A 19329-nucleotide genomic window follows, 5' to 3' on the forward strand; every position below is an offset into this window, starting at 1 on the left:
ATCTCGTGATTTTCAAAGGGTTGAGAAGGATTTGTTTGATGCTGCTGCTCCCTGCTGTGGAAATACTAAAAATGCAGATGTGTCAGGGTTAGATACACGAAAAGTCTCTCTCGTGCTCTAAAGTAAAATGTTTTCAGCTGATTTTCTGATCAGTTTTGAACTTTGTCATAAATGTAAAATAATTCTGTTGCATCTATGTTTTACCTCTTTACATATGGAGCATACAGTTTGAGCAGAAACAGAGTAGATCCAAGAGCAAGCAGAGGATATTTGAGTGCGAGGGCAGGGTTTTTGAACATGAAATCAATAAATAATGCTCTCAAACTGATAGACCACTCTCTTGAATAAAGATAGGGATAAAGCTCCATATGTACATTATGTGATATATGTGAATAGGATAAAAGTCTTTATTTATTCTAGCTGCTTCTTTTCAGCATAACTCCAGACACCAAAATAACCGTTGTATTGAGGTTATTCATATGTTTATTGAGTGTTCGTTGTGTCGTTTTTCTCTGTTTGATTGGGGAGTCCAAGGATGAAGTCTCATGTAGTGCAGATTTTGAAGCTTCTTGGGGTAAATGTGTGATTTTCGGTTGGTGACTTCTGGTATGTCTGTGTTGAGAAGGTGTCCTCATAAGCCCCCTGAATCTCTCTCACTCCTCTACAAAATATTTGCATTTAGTTTCTGTATCTGGCATCTTTAACGAGGGTCATGAAGTTGGTTCATGTTGTATTTTTATCACTTTTTGTTTCATCTCCTCTCCCCAAAACCTCAACACATATCAAAAGGCCCAAACTGTTTATATACAAATTATCTAAACTTGTAGAGGAGTTATTTTCTGTGTTATTTTACAGGGGAAAAAATACATATGAAATACCTTTAAAAATAATACATTTCATTTGGTGACAAGACTTTGGAAAAGATTGTTCACTTCTGTTTATTTCTTCAATATCTGAGAGTACATTTAACCATGAAACAGGTCACGGTAGTTCATACAGATGGTCATCAAACGCACACGAAACAAGGCATTTTATTGTCTTAGGTCCTCAGACAGATTCCCTGATATATACTATACGAGCGGGCGCTCTTTAACTCTTGCAAGGCACCTCAGACTGCCAACAGTTGTGTCATACATCATCTTATAAGTCAGTTTGTTGGCACCAAGGCAAATATACGTAATATGTGCAAAAGTCCTCAGCAGCAGAAGAAGAAAGAGAAGCTCTCCGTGAAATTAAAGCAAGCGAGTGAGTGAAACAGCAACAAGTCGCTACATATTTCCACCTTCTATGAATGCATAAGTATTCATAAAAATATTTTTTAACAATACACAATAAAAATGTGGCATGTAACTTTTTTTTTCCTTGTAAATCTGCCAAAGTGTGGCACAGTACATAAAAGGTTATCTATGAGAGCACACGAGGGCACAGAATACACCACAAAGGGGGTTAAGAGCTCGCATGTGTGCTCTTATAGAGTTTCATGTTTACTATCTTCACTCCAGTGTTTATTTGCAGACACAGGAAAACAATAACTTTATAAGTTGGGTCCCAAAAAAACAAAGTCACAGCTCAATAAAAAAGGAATAGGCACAAAAAAAGAGAGAAAGCTGCACACGTCTGCACGCGGCAGATCGACTTCTATACTTTTTGCATTGCTGAAAAATTCTGTTTATGGTGCAACAATCAACATTTTCATCATCAACATCATCACTGTGATTTTTTTCGTTCCACCACCTGTCGACATTAAAAAGCCTCAGCCCTGTTTGTTCTGGGCGAATGGCGCCCTCTGCTTGTTTTGGGGCTAAAAGCAATTTAGCAGATCCCACTCCACTGTCAAATACAGTGTGAAGACTTTTTTCTCTCAGTGATGGTCTCATTCAGGGTGACTCCACTAAAATCTGAATGTCAATATTGTAATCTTTAATTGATGCTAAAATGCTTCAGCACCTTTAAGACTGATGAAACAACTCTTGAGGTGTGATGTGGTTTGGCATAGCTTGCATTCAGAGCATCATAAAATTGAGTGGGAGGAGGTGCAGGTTTAAATAAATGGAGGAAAGGGAGAAGAGGAGACAAGAAGAGGAGGTTAGGAAGTGAGAAAGGGAAGGTCAGTGTGTAGAAAGGCTTATCAGAGGTTCTGCTGGAGGAAGTGCAGCAGCGTGATCTCGTAATGCTCTCCAGACTCCGGACATCGGATGCTGTGTCGCTCGTTGGGATACACCTGGAATAACAAAACCAACATGTTTGACCATCTCGGGATCAGCTGGATTCTTACATCAAACATTTTTAAGCTTTTCCAGCACCTTGCAACAACTACACATGTGCATATACAAAGTATACTGATTATTTCATCGCTATAAACAACCAAAGTTTTGTGACAGAGTTCTACAGCAAGGTGACACATTAAAGGAAAACACCACATAGTTTCATGTTTCAAAATGACTTCAATTTCAATGAATGTGTAAAATAAGAGAACATTAATCTCTGAGGTGTGCAGTCAATTAGCCCCAATAATGTAGGTACAAAATATTGTCCAAATCAAAACAAAGCAATGATGCTTTTCAACATCTGTGTTAAATTACATATTTATATACAGTGCATATATGTGAGTATTTCACTTCTTCGTCACGTTAATTCATTAGTCTTTATTACGATTATTATATATTGAATCTAACAAAATGATACATGATGTTAGTAGTCAGGTTCCAGGTTTGTAGATATACTTTTTTGGATTAGTGAGAAATAATCAAGTATCACTTCTGAATTTTTCCAAAGCCTGTCTTGGATTGAAATACTAGAAAAACTGCAGAAGCTTTTGCACCTTCCTTCCTCCTAAATTTAATGTATTAAAAATAAAGAGACCAACTGAAGAACAAGAGCCAACATAACTGTTTATCTTTTACACTCATCCTATTTTAATGTGCTTTGTTGTGTTGTATGATGACCCGTCGGTCTCATGATTAAGTTGTTCTTCATTCTTTATACAAGTTTTGTGTTGTTTTGACCCCCTCAGACTTCATGAAAAAACACATCCAGATTCAGTTTCCCACCTTCATCACTGACGCTACATCCACACTAATAATTTTCATTTTAAAACACTTTCATTATCGCTACATTTACGGCTAGCATCCACACTACTCTGCTGTTTCGGGACCCCTTCGGTGAGACATCTGAAAACGCTGCTTACCTCGTTTTCCTCTGAAAACTCCAGGGTTGCCTTTTGGAGACTTTTGTAAAATCAAGGAGCACTCACCACATTTGCTTTCTGATTGGGTCTTATCAATCATGGCGTCTAAAGTCAGAACAATATAGCTATCACTAAATACTTTTTGTGATTTCATCATCCATGTGCGAGTACTAATTTACCTTAACCATGACTTCCTTCGGAGATGGATAGTGCTTCCGACCAGGACCACTCTAATTAGCTGTATTTGCTTTGCAATGACTCCCAATCTGTTTTCCACCTCCGTGACCGGCTCATTCTCATATTATTCTCAGTAACAGTTTCACCTCATTGTCGGTCTAAGCAAAGAAATCTGATCTTTTTGCCATCTCCTTATTATTTTCTGTAACTAAGCAACCAACCGCAGGGTAGACAATCTGCTTCCTGTTTACACTGCCATGTGCATGTGAACAGTAATGTGATATGCATATTTAGGCGTGTCAGTATGGAGTCAGAAATTATTTTGTGTATGGTGATCAAGAACGCATTTGTGTGGAAGTGGCTTCATTAAAGTCAGTATGAATGAGTAAATCCACCTACCTGCAGGCTGTAAGGCTTCCCTGCCCGGATGAGTTGAGACACCAAGAAGTTGGTGTGGAAAAAATGCACATTCTCATCTAGAAACCCGTGAAGGATCAGCAACCTGTTGGGCCTGGATTTAACAGAGAGATGAAGTTCTTAGTTTCTCTTGTCATGTTCTCTTGAGTTAACGTAACTGATACGACAGCTTACAGGAAATCAAATTGTACACCTTGACCTCATTAACTGCAGAAATCAGCCTTGCTGTGAGGTGGATGACACAAGCTACAGTATAATATTGCCTTGTACAGTGGGCGTCTATCACAGTTGATTTGTGGACATAGTAAGTAATTAGCAATAAATTCAGAGCATTAGTACAAAAGTCTGTATATATAATGACAGTTCTCACTCAGTGGGGAGTTTGTCAACATGCAGCGCGACTGAACAAGCCTCGTATCCCTTCTGGTTTTTTTCAGGCGTGTCCAAATATCGCTCTGTGTAGCCGGTGTCGTAGGCCATCCATAACGTGACCGGAGCTCCTGCAATGGCAACCTGAAAAAGACATAAACGGGAAGTCAGACAGAAGCGTTTTTTTAAATTCCTTCCGCTATAAAGTGTATTTGGAAATGCAGCTAAAAGTGCAGATTGAGTTATTCATCTATCAATCTGTCTACTGCTGAAGGATCCGTAAAGAAACGTTAGTGGTTTTGACCTTGAAGACGTCAGGTTTGTGGATGAGGCCCATGAGGGAGAGGAAGCCTCCATACGACCAGCCGTGGATAGCAACGCGACTCAAGTCCACAAACTTGTACTTCTCAGCTACGTAGTGCAAACCCTCCACCTGGTCTTCAATCTCCACCTGGCCCTGGTTGGAGGAGAACAGAAAAGTAACTCACCTGGCATTGACACCCTTTCACTGCCCATCTACATCCAATGTGAACACACGCACAAATTTAACTATCCAAGTTAAAAAAAGTGCTACAACACAAACGCAGGGGGAAAAGGGACTATATCTTCTCATTACAAACAGTCATATGTGAATTGATGTCACATATTCTGCTATATAGTGATGAGGTCATAAAACACCAACTGTTATTATCAGTAAATTATCTAATTACTTCTGTAAAGACATAAAACATTTAAACAAAACACTGTTCATTCCTCTACACAAGTCTCTCCTGAAGCAGATGATTCATGTGACAACTACCATTTTGTCCTTCACAGCTCCTTCAAACTTGAGACCCCGCTGACAGGACCCTCGTCCATCAATGACCAGCACGACGTAGCCCAGAGACGCCAGCGTGCTCAGCCGCAGGTACTTCACTCCTTTATAAGAGTTATTCACTAACTGGACCTGGAGAAAAAAAACACGATCATAGCAATGTCACTTGGTCAGAAAACATTCCCTGTTGCACTTAAATTATATGCTCGGCTAAAGTGTCCGAAAGCAGGACTCTTACTGCTCACTCACAAGTTTCTCTTGCTGATCTGCCTGTTTGAAAAAATCAGCAACGTGCCTTCAAAGGTAGCTTCGTATTTTTCATCCTGAACACTATTTCCCATGTTTATGTGTCTAAGAAACTAATGGGAACAGCATTTTTTAAAATTGGTCCAGTATTGAGTGAGAGCCAAACAGGCTGCAGTGTAGTTTGTGAACCCTTAATGTACATCCACTAAATGTTCTTGTTTTTGCCGCTGACAGGCTCATATTAATATTCATGTTGTCTGACAATATTATGGAGAGGATCACTGCAGAAGCATATTTTTTCAGATGCTTCTTGTTTAACTAGAAACTGACCAGAAATTGCTGCACCCAAACCCACCAGACTCCATTTAAATAAACCGTAATTTCATCATTGTAAAACACACTTAATCTGGACTGAAAACAAAATAAAACTCACAAAAGACGTCTTGGTTTGTCTTTTTACCATTCCAGCAATCACCAACTCTGGTTTAGTTACAATATAACTATAATTCAACAAGTCAGATGTGAAAATATGCTGGCTACACACGAAAATCACTGTTTAAATGGAGTCTGGTGGGTTTGGCGATGGTGGTTACAGGGCTGTTCCTGGTTAAACAAAAAAGGCTTTACCATGTAACAAAAAGGTCTGTCTCTGTAGGGATCCTTTCTATAATGTTGCCAGACACTTGAAATAACAATCTAAACCTTTCAGCGGCAAAATAAAGAGCTGCTAAGCCGAGAGGTGGTTCATTAAGTTTCAGTTTAACTATTGTGCTGTCATAGCATGGTGCACTCGTGATAAACACAGATCAAAAACCGAAGGAAACCTTCTTAATATCAAATCCTGCTGGGATGCATTCAGTTAACCACATTTAAAAATAATCACAAAAAGAGAATGTTGGTCATTGTTTATTGCTCCTAAGGCTTACATGCCGTGAATCAAATGAGACAGCGGAAAAGATCAAACCTGTGGACCGCCGTAGACAAAAACAACGGTGGGATGCTTCCTGCCAGGAACCAGGTTGTCTGGTTTGTACAGCATGCCGTACAGCTCGAAGCCCGACTTCCCTGTGAAGCTAAAGATCTCTGGAGGACTGGTTTCGTATGGGAAACCTGGGAAAAAAGCAGACACAAAAGAAATGAGATATAAATATATATTGATGTAATATAATGTCGTGGGAATTTACTTTTAAACACAATGTACACACGTCTCAGACAGTTTAAATCACTACTTATGAGTGTCATATTGTGGTAGAGAAAAACAAACTGAAAAAGGAAACTTTCACAGCTGCCAGAAAACATTTCATTTCATCTCAACAAAGCGTTTGTTTTCAGTACCACTGGACTCCATCATGCTCGCCCAGAACTCAGGCTCTTTGTGTAGTGGGTCGTCTTCGGAGCCCTGCAGCTTGTAGACGTGCACACAAGGTGATGTGGTCAAGCTGCTGTAATGACTGACAAACAAGTCAAAGGTCTGCGAGGGAGAAAACAAACAGATATGCAAAACAGGGTTAAAAACAGCATCTACACTAATTTATGTTTCTTCAGAAATCCACAGAGAAAAACAATTTTTTTTAAAAATCCACCATGCAGGACAACAAGGGTGAGGGTGCTTATTTATGATATTTTGTGCAAGTGAAAGTGAAACAGCATGGACACACTTATAGCACACTTGTGAAATAAACAAATACAAGAACAGTTTTATATCACTTTTAGACAGACGCCTCAATTATATCAGAGGTGAATGACGCTGACTGATTACAATAAAACACAAGTGTTGTCCTGATAATCTGTTAGATCCTAATTGTTAATCACAAATTTAAGATGTATGACTGGCAAATGTAGCACTAAACAAGTTGGGACCAAGCAAAAAATGTACCACTACCACAGAAATGTCTGCATCAGTTGCCTTATACTCAGAAGAAAAGATTAACAAGGACACTATGTCATCTGACGTGTTAAAGAAACATAATAAAAAATTAAATATTAAATGACACAAATAGTTTCTGAGCAGCTTGTTTTGGGAACATGGAGAGAAAAGTTGAGTAAAACTTCCCATTCACAAACTTAAAAAAGTGATTATTATGAGTTGGAGTGTGTGTGTGTGTGTGTGTGTGTGTGTGTGTGTGTGTGTGTGTGTGTTGAGATACCTGGCTCACTGAGCAGCTGTGGGAAAAACCAGATTTGGTGAGTCGGACGATTTCCCCCGGTGAGTCGTAGCTCACAACATAAAGGTGATGCTCGAGAGGAGAGTCTTTGGTTCCCTGGAAGTAAACCAGCTTTGCTTTCTCGTCCACCCAAATCTGAGGACTGGACGAACGCTGCACAAACAACACAGGACAAGAGACACTGTTTGTACGTGTTTTTTTGAAGACACACACAAGACAAAAAAAATCACCTTGTTTCAATGTTGGTTTCATCATTAATTTGCTTGGGTTACTGCACATAACTGTCGTGCTTTTCATTTCAAGAGTTTGTTTTACACTGGTATTTCTTGTGTCATATTCTTTACACTGACAGTTATGAGTTTGTGTATAATGGGGGCTGAAGTCTACAAAAACATGCAGTTATATGTACACTGGCTCAGTTCAATTATCACACTTAAAAATTATTAAGACATCATAACAATCTTATTTATTTAAAGTCTTGTTGCAGGAACTCTGACGTCCATTAACTCTGCTCACTGTACATCATGCAGCGCATCTCAAATGTTATTTACAACTCAGTGTACTGACGAGTTGGTGGTGTTGGTTCATTAGTGCTGCTCTGGATACAGTTAAATGTCAGCAACCATGAACAGATATGTGGGCAGGGCTTTACCTTCGCTCCGTGATTGGCCAGCACCTCCCACTCCCCGCTGGTTATTGTCACCTCCTCTTTAACTGGACATTTGAAATCCTCTGGTGAGGGAGGAGAGAAAAGAAGTGTTACACTGATTAATCAACTGACTTGTTTGACAACACAGGGGACATTAAATGACTTAACATAAATCATTTCAGAATATGTTTGAACATGGTGCCTCATGAAAACACAGTACTATTTAACTGAGACAATGATTTAAAGATTTGTTTGCAGACAAACAAGAAACAGTCAGTAAAATAAAAACTACACCACACCAAAACGAAACTTAAACAGGTTTTGTTTTTAGGATGCATTGTTGTCAAGGTCTATGGTAAACTATCCCTCCGTTTTTTTTACTATGTCTAAAATTATCCAGATACATACAAATTGTGTTTATTACACAGCTGAAATTATTTCCTGTAATATGCTGCCCGCAGAATGCTTCATTTCCTTCCCAAATTATGTATTGTATCTTTTTAAAACTTTTATGTGTGTAAATAAAGAAAGAAACAAACAAACTGTGACTTTTTGTGCTTGTTGATGGTGTTACCTTCAGAGTGTGTGTAGCCTTTGGCCCAGTTGTAGCTGCCCCGCTGTAACACCGAGGTGATCTTATACAAGTGGCAGAAACCTGTTTTTGATTCATTTACTGTGATAAAGGTGATCTCATCATCACTGGTTTGGATGAATGGATGGAAGATGTCATGGACCTGAAAGACAATCAGACAGTCATGATGAAAGCTGCACTATTTCAGCGACATGTCAAACATTAACCTATCTTATCAGCATAAATCATTAAGTGGGGCTAAAACAATCCACAACAAATAACTGACTGCATGCTGCTCACAGTGACAGAAAGCACCACGACATGAATTACGAAACCTTTCATTTTCAATACCAACAGAGCCTTATAAGGGCAAATAAAATGCCACGACAAGCTAGTAAATCTAGCAACTCACTTGCCCGACTGCGCAAGTTGTTAAAATAGAAATAAACACATTGTTTTTTTTACAAAGATGCTGATGAAAGTCGCTGGAAGTGAGCCGTCTTGCTTCCTTTTCATCTCAGTTGAGAGCTGCACATGCACAACCCTGACCAGGCACTCACAGGAAAATAACATTTTCTAAAATCTTAAATCAGATACTTCTATTAGAACGCTTGCATGTAGTGCACTGTGTACTTGCTTGCGTAGTGCACAAATTTTGACAGAGTAGTGTTGTCTCAAATCAAACACAGCTGTTGCACACATAGTGGACATGACGGTCACAACATTTGTCTGCTTGGTGAGCTACAACTGGGTGGAGCACCATTGCCAACATTTGACAATGATTATCACTTGCCAAAATATATTCTTGCTATGGCTGCTTGTTTTCTCACGTCTTCTTCTGTATTTATTTATTTATTTAGTTATTGTGTTAAAATGAACGTGCTTTTGCAACATGTTATGGATGTCTGTGGCTGATACTGGCTGGCTCTATCACCAGCCGATCTACCAAATTAATGATAGCTGCTGCATTTTGCAAATATTTACAACTCAAGCATCTGACCACAAATCTGATACTAAAATCCTCTGCAGGGAAGACGACAATTTAATATGCATAAACACCAATGTAACCCATGATCGCAGACGGTATAGCTTACACCTCAACACATTTGACTTCAATGCTTGATGATAAATGTGCCGTTGGCATTTGTGTCATCACTTGTGGTACCAAATTACTCCAGAATTAATCTAATAAAGCGGTAGTCAGCTGACATTTTACAAGTTTGAAATGTGTTTGTGGTCCTGCCATCTCCGCTACGTAGGCAAAATGGTGACCACTGAGGTTGAGAAGTGTCCAGCGTTCTACACTCAACTTTTTGACTATTATGAGTGCTGTACTTCTCAGTGTGAAAGCACTTATGCACTTAAATAGCAAGTATAAGTACAGAAGTATCCGATTTGAGATCAACAATAGTTTATAAACTGAAGGGCAAGCGGTTATTCATATTATCCTGTAAACAGGAGTTTAGTTGGGTGGCGTTAGAGGATGTGGGCGAAACTCCAATGTATTGTGAAGTTTGCCGCAAGTTTGAGAGCAAGGCTTCTATAACAGGGTCGTTTTCATGACAGGTAACTCAAGTCTTTGTTGTCATTTGATAACTGCAAATAAAACAATTTGTATAGAGGGAAGGAAAAACTGACTTCTGGCAAGTAGATTTCTGAACCACTGGATGGAACAGGCAAGAGAAAAATGTCTTAGAAAGATGTGGTGTCGGGCCTCACATTGATCCAGATGTCGCTAGTCTCCTGGTAGATGACGAAGGGCTGGACGGCGTCTCCGAGGGCCTCCAGGCTCTCCTGCCTGCTGGCCTCGTCCTGATGTGCAGGGATGAAGAGCGCTGGAGGCAGCAGGACCAGCTGGAGATACTGCTGTCGTCGGTCCATCATAACCACCCACGCACTGACACACAGAGAGAGGAAGAGCTGTGACAGGTGTGAGCATGCGCAGTATACCGACTCCATGCTACGAAGTTGTAGAGCTCAGGTTTAAAGGTACAATGCGGAAGATATGGCCAGAAGTTTAGTTAAAGACATTCAAAAAATAAACTCACATTATCAACAGAATGTGAGGTAACAGTTCTGACATTATGTCAAAGACATCTATCAACTGTGGTGCAGAGTTTTCTACTGATTTAGCATGCTAACCCTAACTAACCAGTCCCGCCTTGTAATGCCACTATCACCTCGAGAGGTGATAGTGACTCACTGTACCGTCCAGTCTACTCTCAGTTCAACATGGAAGGTTGAAGAAAAGCTGCTCAAAGCTGAACAAACCACACTGAAAAAAATTCCAAATGGCGTCGATATATGTGGTTTTGATGTGGCTGTTTTTTTGCTACTAGTCTTGTTAAACTAAGCAGAGCAAGCTATAACATAAACTAAAAGGTCAACGCCACAGGTGAAGATTATAAGGTAGCTGTGTTATTTTGACTATCCCTCAGAATTTTAGCAGTTTGGTTTAACTTTGCATATTCTTGCCCTGGTGCTACTTAATATCAGTTTTTTTAAAAATAACTGACGACTGTAAATTTAGGTTGTATAAACCCAGGAGCAGATAGACTGAAAAAATCTAGAATGGTTCACCACAAAAACTTTTTGGAGCATGTGGTCAGGCGTTACACACTGCACCTTTAAAAGCTATGGGTGGTGTTTTTTCTACATCTTAAAGAACTTACTATTTGCCGTCTTTTGTCCATCCAGCACGGGTGATATACTCAGCATTAGGGAACAGGCTGGTGAAGGGAGCAGGCAGCACTTTCTCCTGTGTGCTGACAATCTGAGGGAGAAACAACAAGAAGCTGGCATCTGGGCATCTCTCTGAAGAGTAAACTAACACGGCACTGCACAAGCACTCACTTTGCCAAGATTGTCCGTCCTGATTTCTGCTATTTTCAGAGTAATGTCGGGATTCTTGCTGCCTGGAGAGAAAACAAAACTGAGTTACGTACCAACATATAAACACACATGAAACCTCTGTCATCAAGTGGAGTTTTGAACCTGCATTAGCTCATTGGAGCAGTTTCTGATCTTATCATTCTTAACGTGCCACAACAGCACCAACAATGACACCTCTGCCAGCAAGTAAACATGGATGTTAACCATGCAGCTTTCAAACTTGGCTTTGCAAATGTTTTATGAGGAAGGAAATGCATTCAGCTCATGTTTGTCAGACCTCAAGAATATACACAATGTATTTTTTGGAGTAACACCGAATGTAAACATAACTTATTTGATTGAAACTCCACGGGCCACCTTTAAATAAAGTCGCCTGCTGCAGATTTATTTTTATCATATTCTTTTTACCAGAAGCAACAAGTGCGTCACATATTTCATAGTGCAAATCAAAAGTGTGTGTGTGTGTGTGTGTGTGTGTGTGTGTGTAAAGTGTGTGTGTGTGTGTGTGTGTGTGTGTGTGTGTGTGTGTGTGTGTGTGTGCATGCGTACCTGCACGTGGGTATCTGTAGACATCCGTCTGCCGCTCCTCCAAAGCTGGAGATGGAACATGAATGATCTCAACCTCAGACTCGTCCACCTCCTCGTACAGAATCTGCAGAGTCTTACCACCGTCTGATTCTGAAGCAGAGGGAGACCAGTAAAACCAGTCAAAGACAGTTTTGCTTACAGGACAAACCTGACCCATGTTTTTAAGCATTTTGTCTCATATAAGTACATTCTTGTAATTATGCATCTAATAATAATCAATCTTCATTTTAAAACTGCCTACATTATGATTATTATGATTGCCTCCTGCTGTTGTCTCTATTTCTCACCTTCACGAGCAGCTGGCGACCACCAGTATCCTGTGAAGCGGTCAAACTCTTCCTGTGTGACAAAAGTGGCTATGCCGGCAGATTTGGGGTCCTCTTTTGGGTTGTCAATACCTAAGATGAAAAGAGAAAAAAAAACACAACCACTGTGTGAAAAACTTCACAGTACCAGGAAAGACTCTCTACGAACATCTGACCGTCTCAGTCCTGACCTTTATGGCAGAAGGTGAGCCTCCTCTCTTCACCCGTCTCTATGCTCGTCACCCATATGTCATTGTTGTGGATGAAGCCGATAAAGTTGGAGTCCCCGGGGCAGATCTTGGGGTCCATGCGTGTGCCTGCACTCTGGCTCTTTATCTCGACAGGCTTCATGGGAGACGTCTGCACAAACACACAGAGAGGTTAACACCTGACGTAGTTCCACACTTAATGACTGATAAAAAGTGAAAACCTTAAAAACATCAACTGATTTTCTGCTCTAAAGTCTGACCAGAGCTTCTGTCTGCTTCTGAGAACGGCTGTGCACATTTACGCACAAGGTGTGCAGTGTTACTTAATTGATTCTTTCAGTAGCTAAAAGGCTGGCTCTGTTTCCTCTGTCAAGTAGCACTTGCCCTACAGATTGTTTAAATAAGGCCCCATAAGTGAGAACTGTTGAGGCACTGACCAACTGTTCAGAAACCTTATTAACACCTGCAGGTCTGTGACAGTCATTCTGTGTTATGTGGCAATGACAGTCTTACTGAACTGTCCTTCAACTCACAATGAAGCTGTTGTTTCCACCGTCACGGCAGTAGTACAGACTGCTGTTGGCCTGGAATAGGAAGAGGCCACTGGGTCGGTGATAATCATAGGAGGTGATGCCAGACACCCCCAAACGTTTCCTTTCCCGCAGCAGCTCCTCCTCCCGTGAGAAGCCCCCGTGGAGAGGGCTGGCCTGAGGTCAGGGGTGACAGGAGGACACACAATGTGACAATGCTGGCTGAGCGAGGTCAAAGTCAAAGGGAGTTTGTTCAGGGCATGAAAAACAAACGGTAAGAAAACACTACCACGCTACAATAAAGAGGGAATCATTATGAATGTATTAATAAACAGAACATGACGTGGACTAGGTTATTTTGTCTTTGGGGGGGGGGGGGGATTTATAACAATGGTTTTAAACTCCTTGAAGAAAGAAGCCATTATGAAAGGAGTGGTTCATGATCATCCTCTGAACAAGAATACTAAAAATCACACTAAAATGTCAGAGTTGACTGAAAATCATTCTCACCTGAAAGCGATCCAGCATTTGTTTCCAATTCAAAACCAACAGAGCATCTTTGCGGACCTTCTTGGGAATGTCTGAATAGAGTAAAGCATTTTCCCTGCTGGCGTAAGGCATTCCTGTGAGAGCAGAGATGCTTGTTATAGTCAATACCCAAGCTACCATGGGTACAGGTTTTACAGGCTCTATGTGGTGCACATCACGACACTTGACACAGCTCTGGAGATGATATCACACATTACAACTAACTGAGACATGGCAGCAAAGAGCAGCAACTATTTTGCAGACATTCTGTGCGCTACAGCTGCAACAGTAAAGAGCAGAGAGACGGCCATGAAGCAAAATGGTGTTTCTTGTTGAGTTTCAGGTTTTCTCCAGCACACACCGACTTGATCTACTGCAGCTCTGTGGATATCAAATGAGTCTGAAAACAGTTGCAGGCTGGCAGCTCTGACTCACCAGCTGTATCCACAGATTATTCACAGAAGCATGCTGTTTTTCTAACAGACTGCGAGGAAGCAACTGAATCCACAGGCCAACAAGTCAGCGCCCACTAAAAGCACCCAATCTCAGCTGTGACATTTTTTGACATTTATTGTAGAAATTTACATTATTTGGCACTTAGCATGTATTAATTTCAAACTCTGCCTGAAAATGAAAAGATATTTCAACAACTGTGACAGCTCCCAGCTTTCAGGCCCCCGTGCTCACCAAGGTAGTAGATGCGGTGGGAGTGCGGACTGGTTTCATCTTTCTGGATGAACTGGAAGTCGTGTGGAGCCTTGTTGATGACCACGCCTGTGTTCTTGCGGCCATTGTGGATGATCTTCCGCAGGCCGTCCCATGTGTGCTTCTCCACCTGGAACTGGGTGGGATTCACATCCTCCATCTCAACCACTTCTGTGCTGTCTGAGAGCTCGTCTACCCCCGTCATACCTGCCAGTGCTTGTTTGACGCTGTGGAGAAACACTCAAACCGGTCAGAGACATCTACAGTAAATCACAATGGGAAGGTAACTAGCAAACTGGCAAATGTGGATCTATTTTTGATAACCTAAAGTCTGACAGAAACCAAACTACGTATTAGTCCTGTAGTCATATAATAATGCAGTACTCCAAAGTACCCCTGAGTATGCGTACCGCCATTTGAGACACTGACATTGAAACACTGATCTAAGTCCTGGATAAAGCCAAGGTGGCAGCGTCGCTCTATGGATAGCAATGGTGATTGTTGATATGTCCATCACTTTGGTCCAGAATGAAATATCTCAAAAACTATTGGATGGATCATCATGAATTTTGGTACTGAAATTCATGTCCCTCTCAGAGGGAATTCTAATGACTTTTGTGATCCCTAAACTTTTCATTTATTGCCACTAGCAGGTCAAAACTTAAAATTGCAATACTTTGGTTTATGATCAGACTTGTGCACAACTAATGACATTCCCATCAACCTCAGCTGTGCTTTGCACTAATTAGCAATTGTCACCATGCAAACATGCTAAAGTAGGATGGTAAAGATGGTAACAATGACCTACTCATGAGCATGTTAGCATGCTAACTTTAGCATTTAGCTCAGGACAACGCTGTACCAAAGTACAGCCTCACAACATGGCTGTATAAAAATCAAATATTTTTAGGTCGCAAAAAGCACAATGAATGAAAAAAAAAAGATAAAATAACATTAAAAACAAAACATAAAACATACTAAAAGTACAGTATTCCAGATTAGTACAAAGCTTTACATGATGTCAGACTTAAAAGTAATACTGGTTCTGCAAGCTCAAGATCTTGGTCAGCATACATACTTTCATTAATCCCAGCAGAATTTAAATGCCAAGTGACAGATTTTGCCCTCCAGGTCATTTTCTAAAATACAAAGTCTTTTATCTTTTAAACTTTCTGGGCAGTAAACACTATTAAAGAACCTTGCTTTGACTAAAACTGTTCTTAAATCAAAATGACTGAAAATGAAAACCAAATAAAAATGGTTCCAACAGCTGTGAGTTGTAAAAATGCCCCATACCTTTCCTGGCCGTCTTCTGTTTTGTCTTCAATTTTCAGCCTCTTTACTCTGTGCATTAACCGTTCAACGACCCTGGACCAGACCTGACACCCTGTGGGAAACCAGGTGAACACATGAGAACTGAAGACGTCAAACAAAGAGGTTTGTTTCAAGATAAAACTAATTACAGATGGTTTCAACACCTGGTCTAACTGACAATCAAATCATTTAACAGAAGTTAATGTATGAAAAACCTAAACAGTGCCCTGAGCTAAGCTCACATGCTATCAACAGTAAAACTGTTACCGAAGTAACGGCCCCGCTCAGGGCAGTCTCTGTGCTGCTTCATCGAGGTGTTTCTACTCTTCAGCCAACCTCCGCCACACTTCCAGCTGTGTCCCTGATATGGAGTCTCACTGAGTGACTCAGCTGCATGACTCTGACACTTCAATGTCTGTGTCATAACTGTGGCAAATGTTACACTGTCACTCTACATTTTACTGTCGGCTGCATACTGTAGGCTGTTGTGTTGCCTGGGGCCAATATAAAGTGCTAATTCTACAGAAGTTTATTTCCAGAAAACACTACAGTAGCTCCGGTCAGCCAATTCATGCGTCTGTCAGAAGAACAAATATACTCAGATATTTAGCATTAGTCATTTTGAGTGAATTATGGTGTAGGGAAACAAGGAGGAGAGGCTGAAGGTTAGTTTTTTTTCATTCATTCATTCTCCCCGAGATACAACCTGTTATCACATGACTTAAGTTCCAGGTCAGGTGATAACAACTGCTCAAACTCCATCCGCTGATTAAGGCAGTGAGATAAGGTTAAAATCCTTAAGTGGATTTGCTGACTAAAAGTCAGACTTACATTCTATAAGATATAAACTTATATATTAAACCTTATATCTAATGTTTGAATGTATTTAAATGTTGTATGAAAAGCATGTTTGATTTTCATTATGCTTGCGAGGGCTAAAGACACACACTCATAAACACAGATATATATTTACATAGCCTCACAGTGATACTTGCCTTTAACCCTCTGAGACCTGCCAGGCCACCGGTGATCCCAGCTGACTTCCTGACTTTAAGAGGCTGTGGCGGGCTGAGGTTATAAAGCTAGAGTGATGATAATAATATAATATGAAACTAGAGGACCTAAGGAATCCACTGGTACCAACTGTTGTTTAGCCAAAGAGCAAAATCACACTCCAAAGTTTGGCTGTATTTTGGCGAGGGAGAAACAGCATGGCCAATTCACAGTGGTCCCTTGTACTCTCATCTCAAGATATCTTGATGAAAATGGGTTCTATGAATACCCAAAAGTCTTGTCGTTACAGATATGACCACTTTATGCTAGTCCCATGTAGTTTTAGACAAAAACCGTGCAGTTTTTTGCATGCAGTATAAATGTGTTATTTTCACTGACTGTATTTGAATCTTTCTGCAGACTGGGGTCCCTAAACAGTATTGGAACTGTGTAAACGAGGTGTGACTGGAAACAGAGACTCTTGTGGATTCAGTGAGCCCAAATGTAATCATGTGTGATGATGTCAGCAGCCATTGTATCACATCACTGAATGAAATGACCTATAGTGACCTCAGACATTCACAGGTATATTGACAATAAGGGGGTTTCTCAGCAGTTTTCAGAACAGAAGTGCTCACCATCCAACCCCCGAAAAAAAGACAATTTATACAGAAATCTGCAAATGTCAAACGTTTTTGATACCAAATCACAGCATGGATTTTTCTATGGTGTCCCTTAAGGTCTTGGTGTCTTAATGTGGTATTTTGGAGGGTTTTTAGTCATTTTTATCAAGGTTCAAAGTTCAGTTTATTGTCATTCATACATGTTAAAAACATGAGAACTAAATTCGTTACCCAGGTTCAGCAGCATACAGAATAAATAATATTTAAGATAAACCTCTAATTAATAATTTATAACCTAAATGCCTATAATAAATACAACACAGTTAAAAATCTAAGCAGCATGTTAAAGTGCATAATAGTGCATCAATAGCCGAATGCAGTCGCAGCAGTATTTAGTGCAATTCGAGTGGTTTAAAAAAAATAAGTAAAAAATAGCACCAAATATGTGTAGCAATTGGTATCAACTCAATAATTGCTGCAACAACTTATATAGATGTAACAGAGCATGAGAATGCCCATCATGTACTTCCATCATAATGTTCTACGCCCTCATACACCCTAAACTTTCAAAATTTGAATAGGCACCTGACCAAAACACAATATATATTACAGATTTATGACTAGAAAAACTTGACACACTGCGCAGAGCTGCATATCAAATTAATTTTCTCGCTTCCAATTTTCAGATGATGTATACCACCTCTATGTGGTATATACTTTGACCTACTATCTCTCCATAAAGATCCCCTTTATCCCCTAAAGAAGGGCAAAAAAGGGTCAAATAATAAAATATATATTACTATTTTCAGACTAAATGAATCCATGAATAAATATTATGTAATATGCAGCAGTAGGTATTCTCAAACATTATGTCTATGGAAAATTGGAGCTCTGCTTAGTTTACAGTCCTGTGAAGACTTGTTTTCCAAAACAAAGTGTTTTTAATCGAAAGCAAATATAAACTCCTGTGAACAAGAGAAAAGCTAAATCACTGATGAAAAAGCCCCCCAGTGAGGTTTGTGTCTACTTTCTGTTTCTGGTTTTATAATCAGTTACCAGTAGCTATTTGTTTTGGTTGATATGTGGCTTCAACAACTTCACTGACAAGACATTGTATATGTTATCATGAACTCATCAACTATGAATGTACATACGCCATTATGTAATTTTCGGCACTATTTTTAACACAGCACCTCGGGCATCATCCCCTCAGTCTGTTGCCACAATATGTATGCTGTCTAGTAACTTATCCACAGACAAACAATCAAGCTCATGTAACAGACAACAAATAGGTTCGTTTTCGACTCATCAGCTAATGACGCTGGAGTCCACATAGTAAACGACAGCTTTACACTACATAGACAACATCTGGCTAAGTGTGCCCTCCTCATCAAACCCAGTAAATCCTAACCATACATTAATTAAACGCACTGTGCACACTGCGTTGCTTGGTACTAAGCAGTTAGCCGCCCATTAACGTTAGCTAACATACCAAAACGGAAGCTAGTCAAAACAGTAAACACTCATTCATTCAGTGCTTACACTTTCTGCCCAAAAACCTTGAAAGCTTCTCTCCTGTTGTCGAAGAAACGTCCTTGGTGGAAACACCGGTCGGGGTCTGAACAAATGACAGGAGTGAACTACTTTTCAGAGAGCAGGTAGCTTAATGCTAATATGCTAACAACGCGGAAGTAGTTTGTGAAATCAAACGTTACAGGATTATGACCTGTGACCCGGATGTTGTTCGTCAAGTTTTTATCTGCGTATTCCAATAATTTATGGATTGTATTTATTCTTTAAACTAATTTAGTTTAAAGCAGAAATACCCCTTATGCTACTTTGTGGAAATATAAAACCATATTACCAGCAAAAAATTAGAAATCTTTGGTGTTTTCTTTAAAGTTCATCACCATAAAATCGTCTGAATACTGATGGTATTCAGCTTGTTAAATATTAACTTAATCACAGAAAACGGTGTCATTGACTCATCTTTTGACTTGAAGGCTACAACTAATGATTATTTTCTCTTCTAACCACTGAATCGTTT

At 40.0% G+C, this 19329-nt stretch overlaps 1 protein-coding gene across 2 annotated transcripts; it reads right to left on the bottom strand.

Annotated features, from left to right (window-relative positions):
• Positions 1-913: 913 nt before the first annotated feature.
• Positions 914-18983, bottom strand: LOC126396263 (dipeptidyl peptidase 9-like). 2 transcript variants are annotated; one of them, XM_050054200.1, is made up of 21 exons: positions 18825-18983; positions 15649-15739; positions 14335-14579; positions 13630-13742; positions 13123-13296; positions 12572-12740; positions 12363-12473; positions 12037-12165; positions 11449-11510; positions 11268-11368; positions 10315-10492; positions 8599-8758; positions 8028-8107; positions 7358-7528; positions 6546-6681; positions 6175-6320; positions 4950-5096; positions 4455-4607; positions 4152-4294; positions 3764-3875; positions 914-2221 (listed from the first exon to the last, which is right to left on the bottom strand). In XM_050054200.1, exons 2-21 carry the CDS (start codon positions 15702-15704, stop codon positions 2129-2131), a joined length of 2679 nt encoding a protein of 892 aa, XP_049910157.1. In that variant the 5' UTR covers positions 15705-15739; positions 18825-18983; the 3' UTR covers positions 914-2128. The 2 variants fall into 2 exon arrangements, with proteins under 2 accessions (XP_049910157.1, XP_049910156.1); XM_050054199.1 differs by lacking the exon at positions 18825-18983 and adding an exon at positions 15934-16158.
• Positions 18984-19329: the final 346 nt, after the last annotated feature.

The sequence above is a fragment of the Epinephelus moara genome, chromosome 10, assembly GCF_006386435.1.
Source record: "Epinephelus moara isolate mb chromosome 10, YSFRI_EMoa_1.0, whole genome shotgun sequence".
Lineage (NCBI taxonomy): Eukaryota > Metazoa > Chordata > Actinopteri > Perciformes > Serranidae > Epinephelus > Epinephelus moara.

Excerpts from the sequence above, each read along its gene's own strand:
- LOC126396263 (XM_050054199.1), bottom strand. The coding sequence starts at position 16,090 with ATGACACAGACATTGAAGTGTCAGAGTCATGCAGCTGAGTCACTCAGT. Across the intron at positions 6,682-7,357 it reads ACAGCTGCTCAGTGAGCCAG|ACCTTTGACTTGTTTGTCAG; the intron begins GTATCTCAACAC and ends TCTCCCTCGCAG. Across the intron at positions 4,295-4,454 it reads ACAAACCTGACGTCTTCAAG|GTTGCCATTGCAGGAGCTCC; the intron begins GTCAAAACCACT and ends TGTCTTTTTCAG.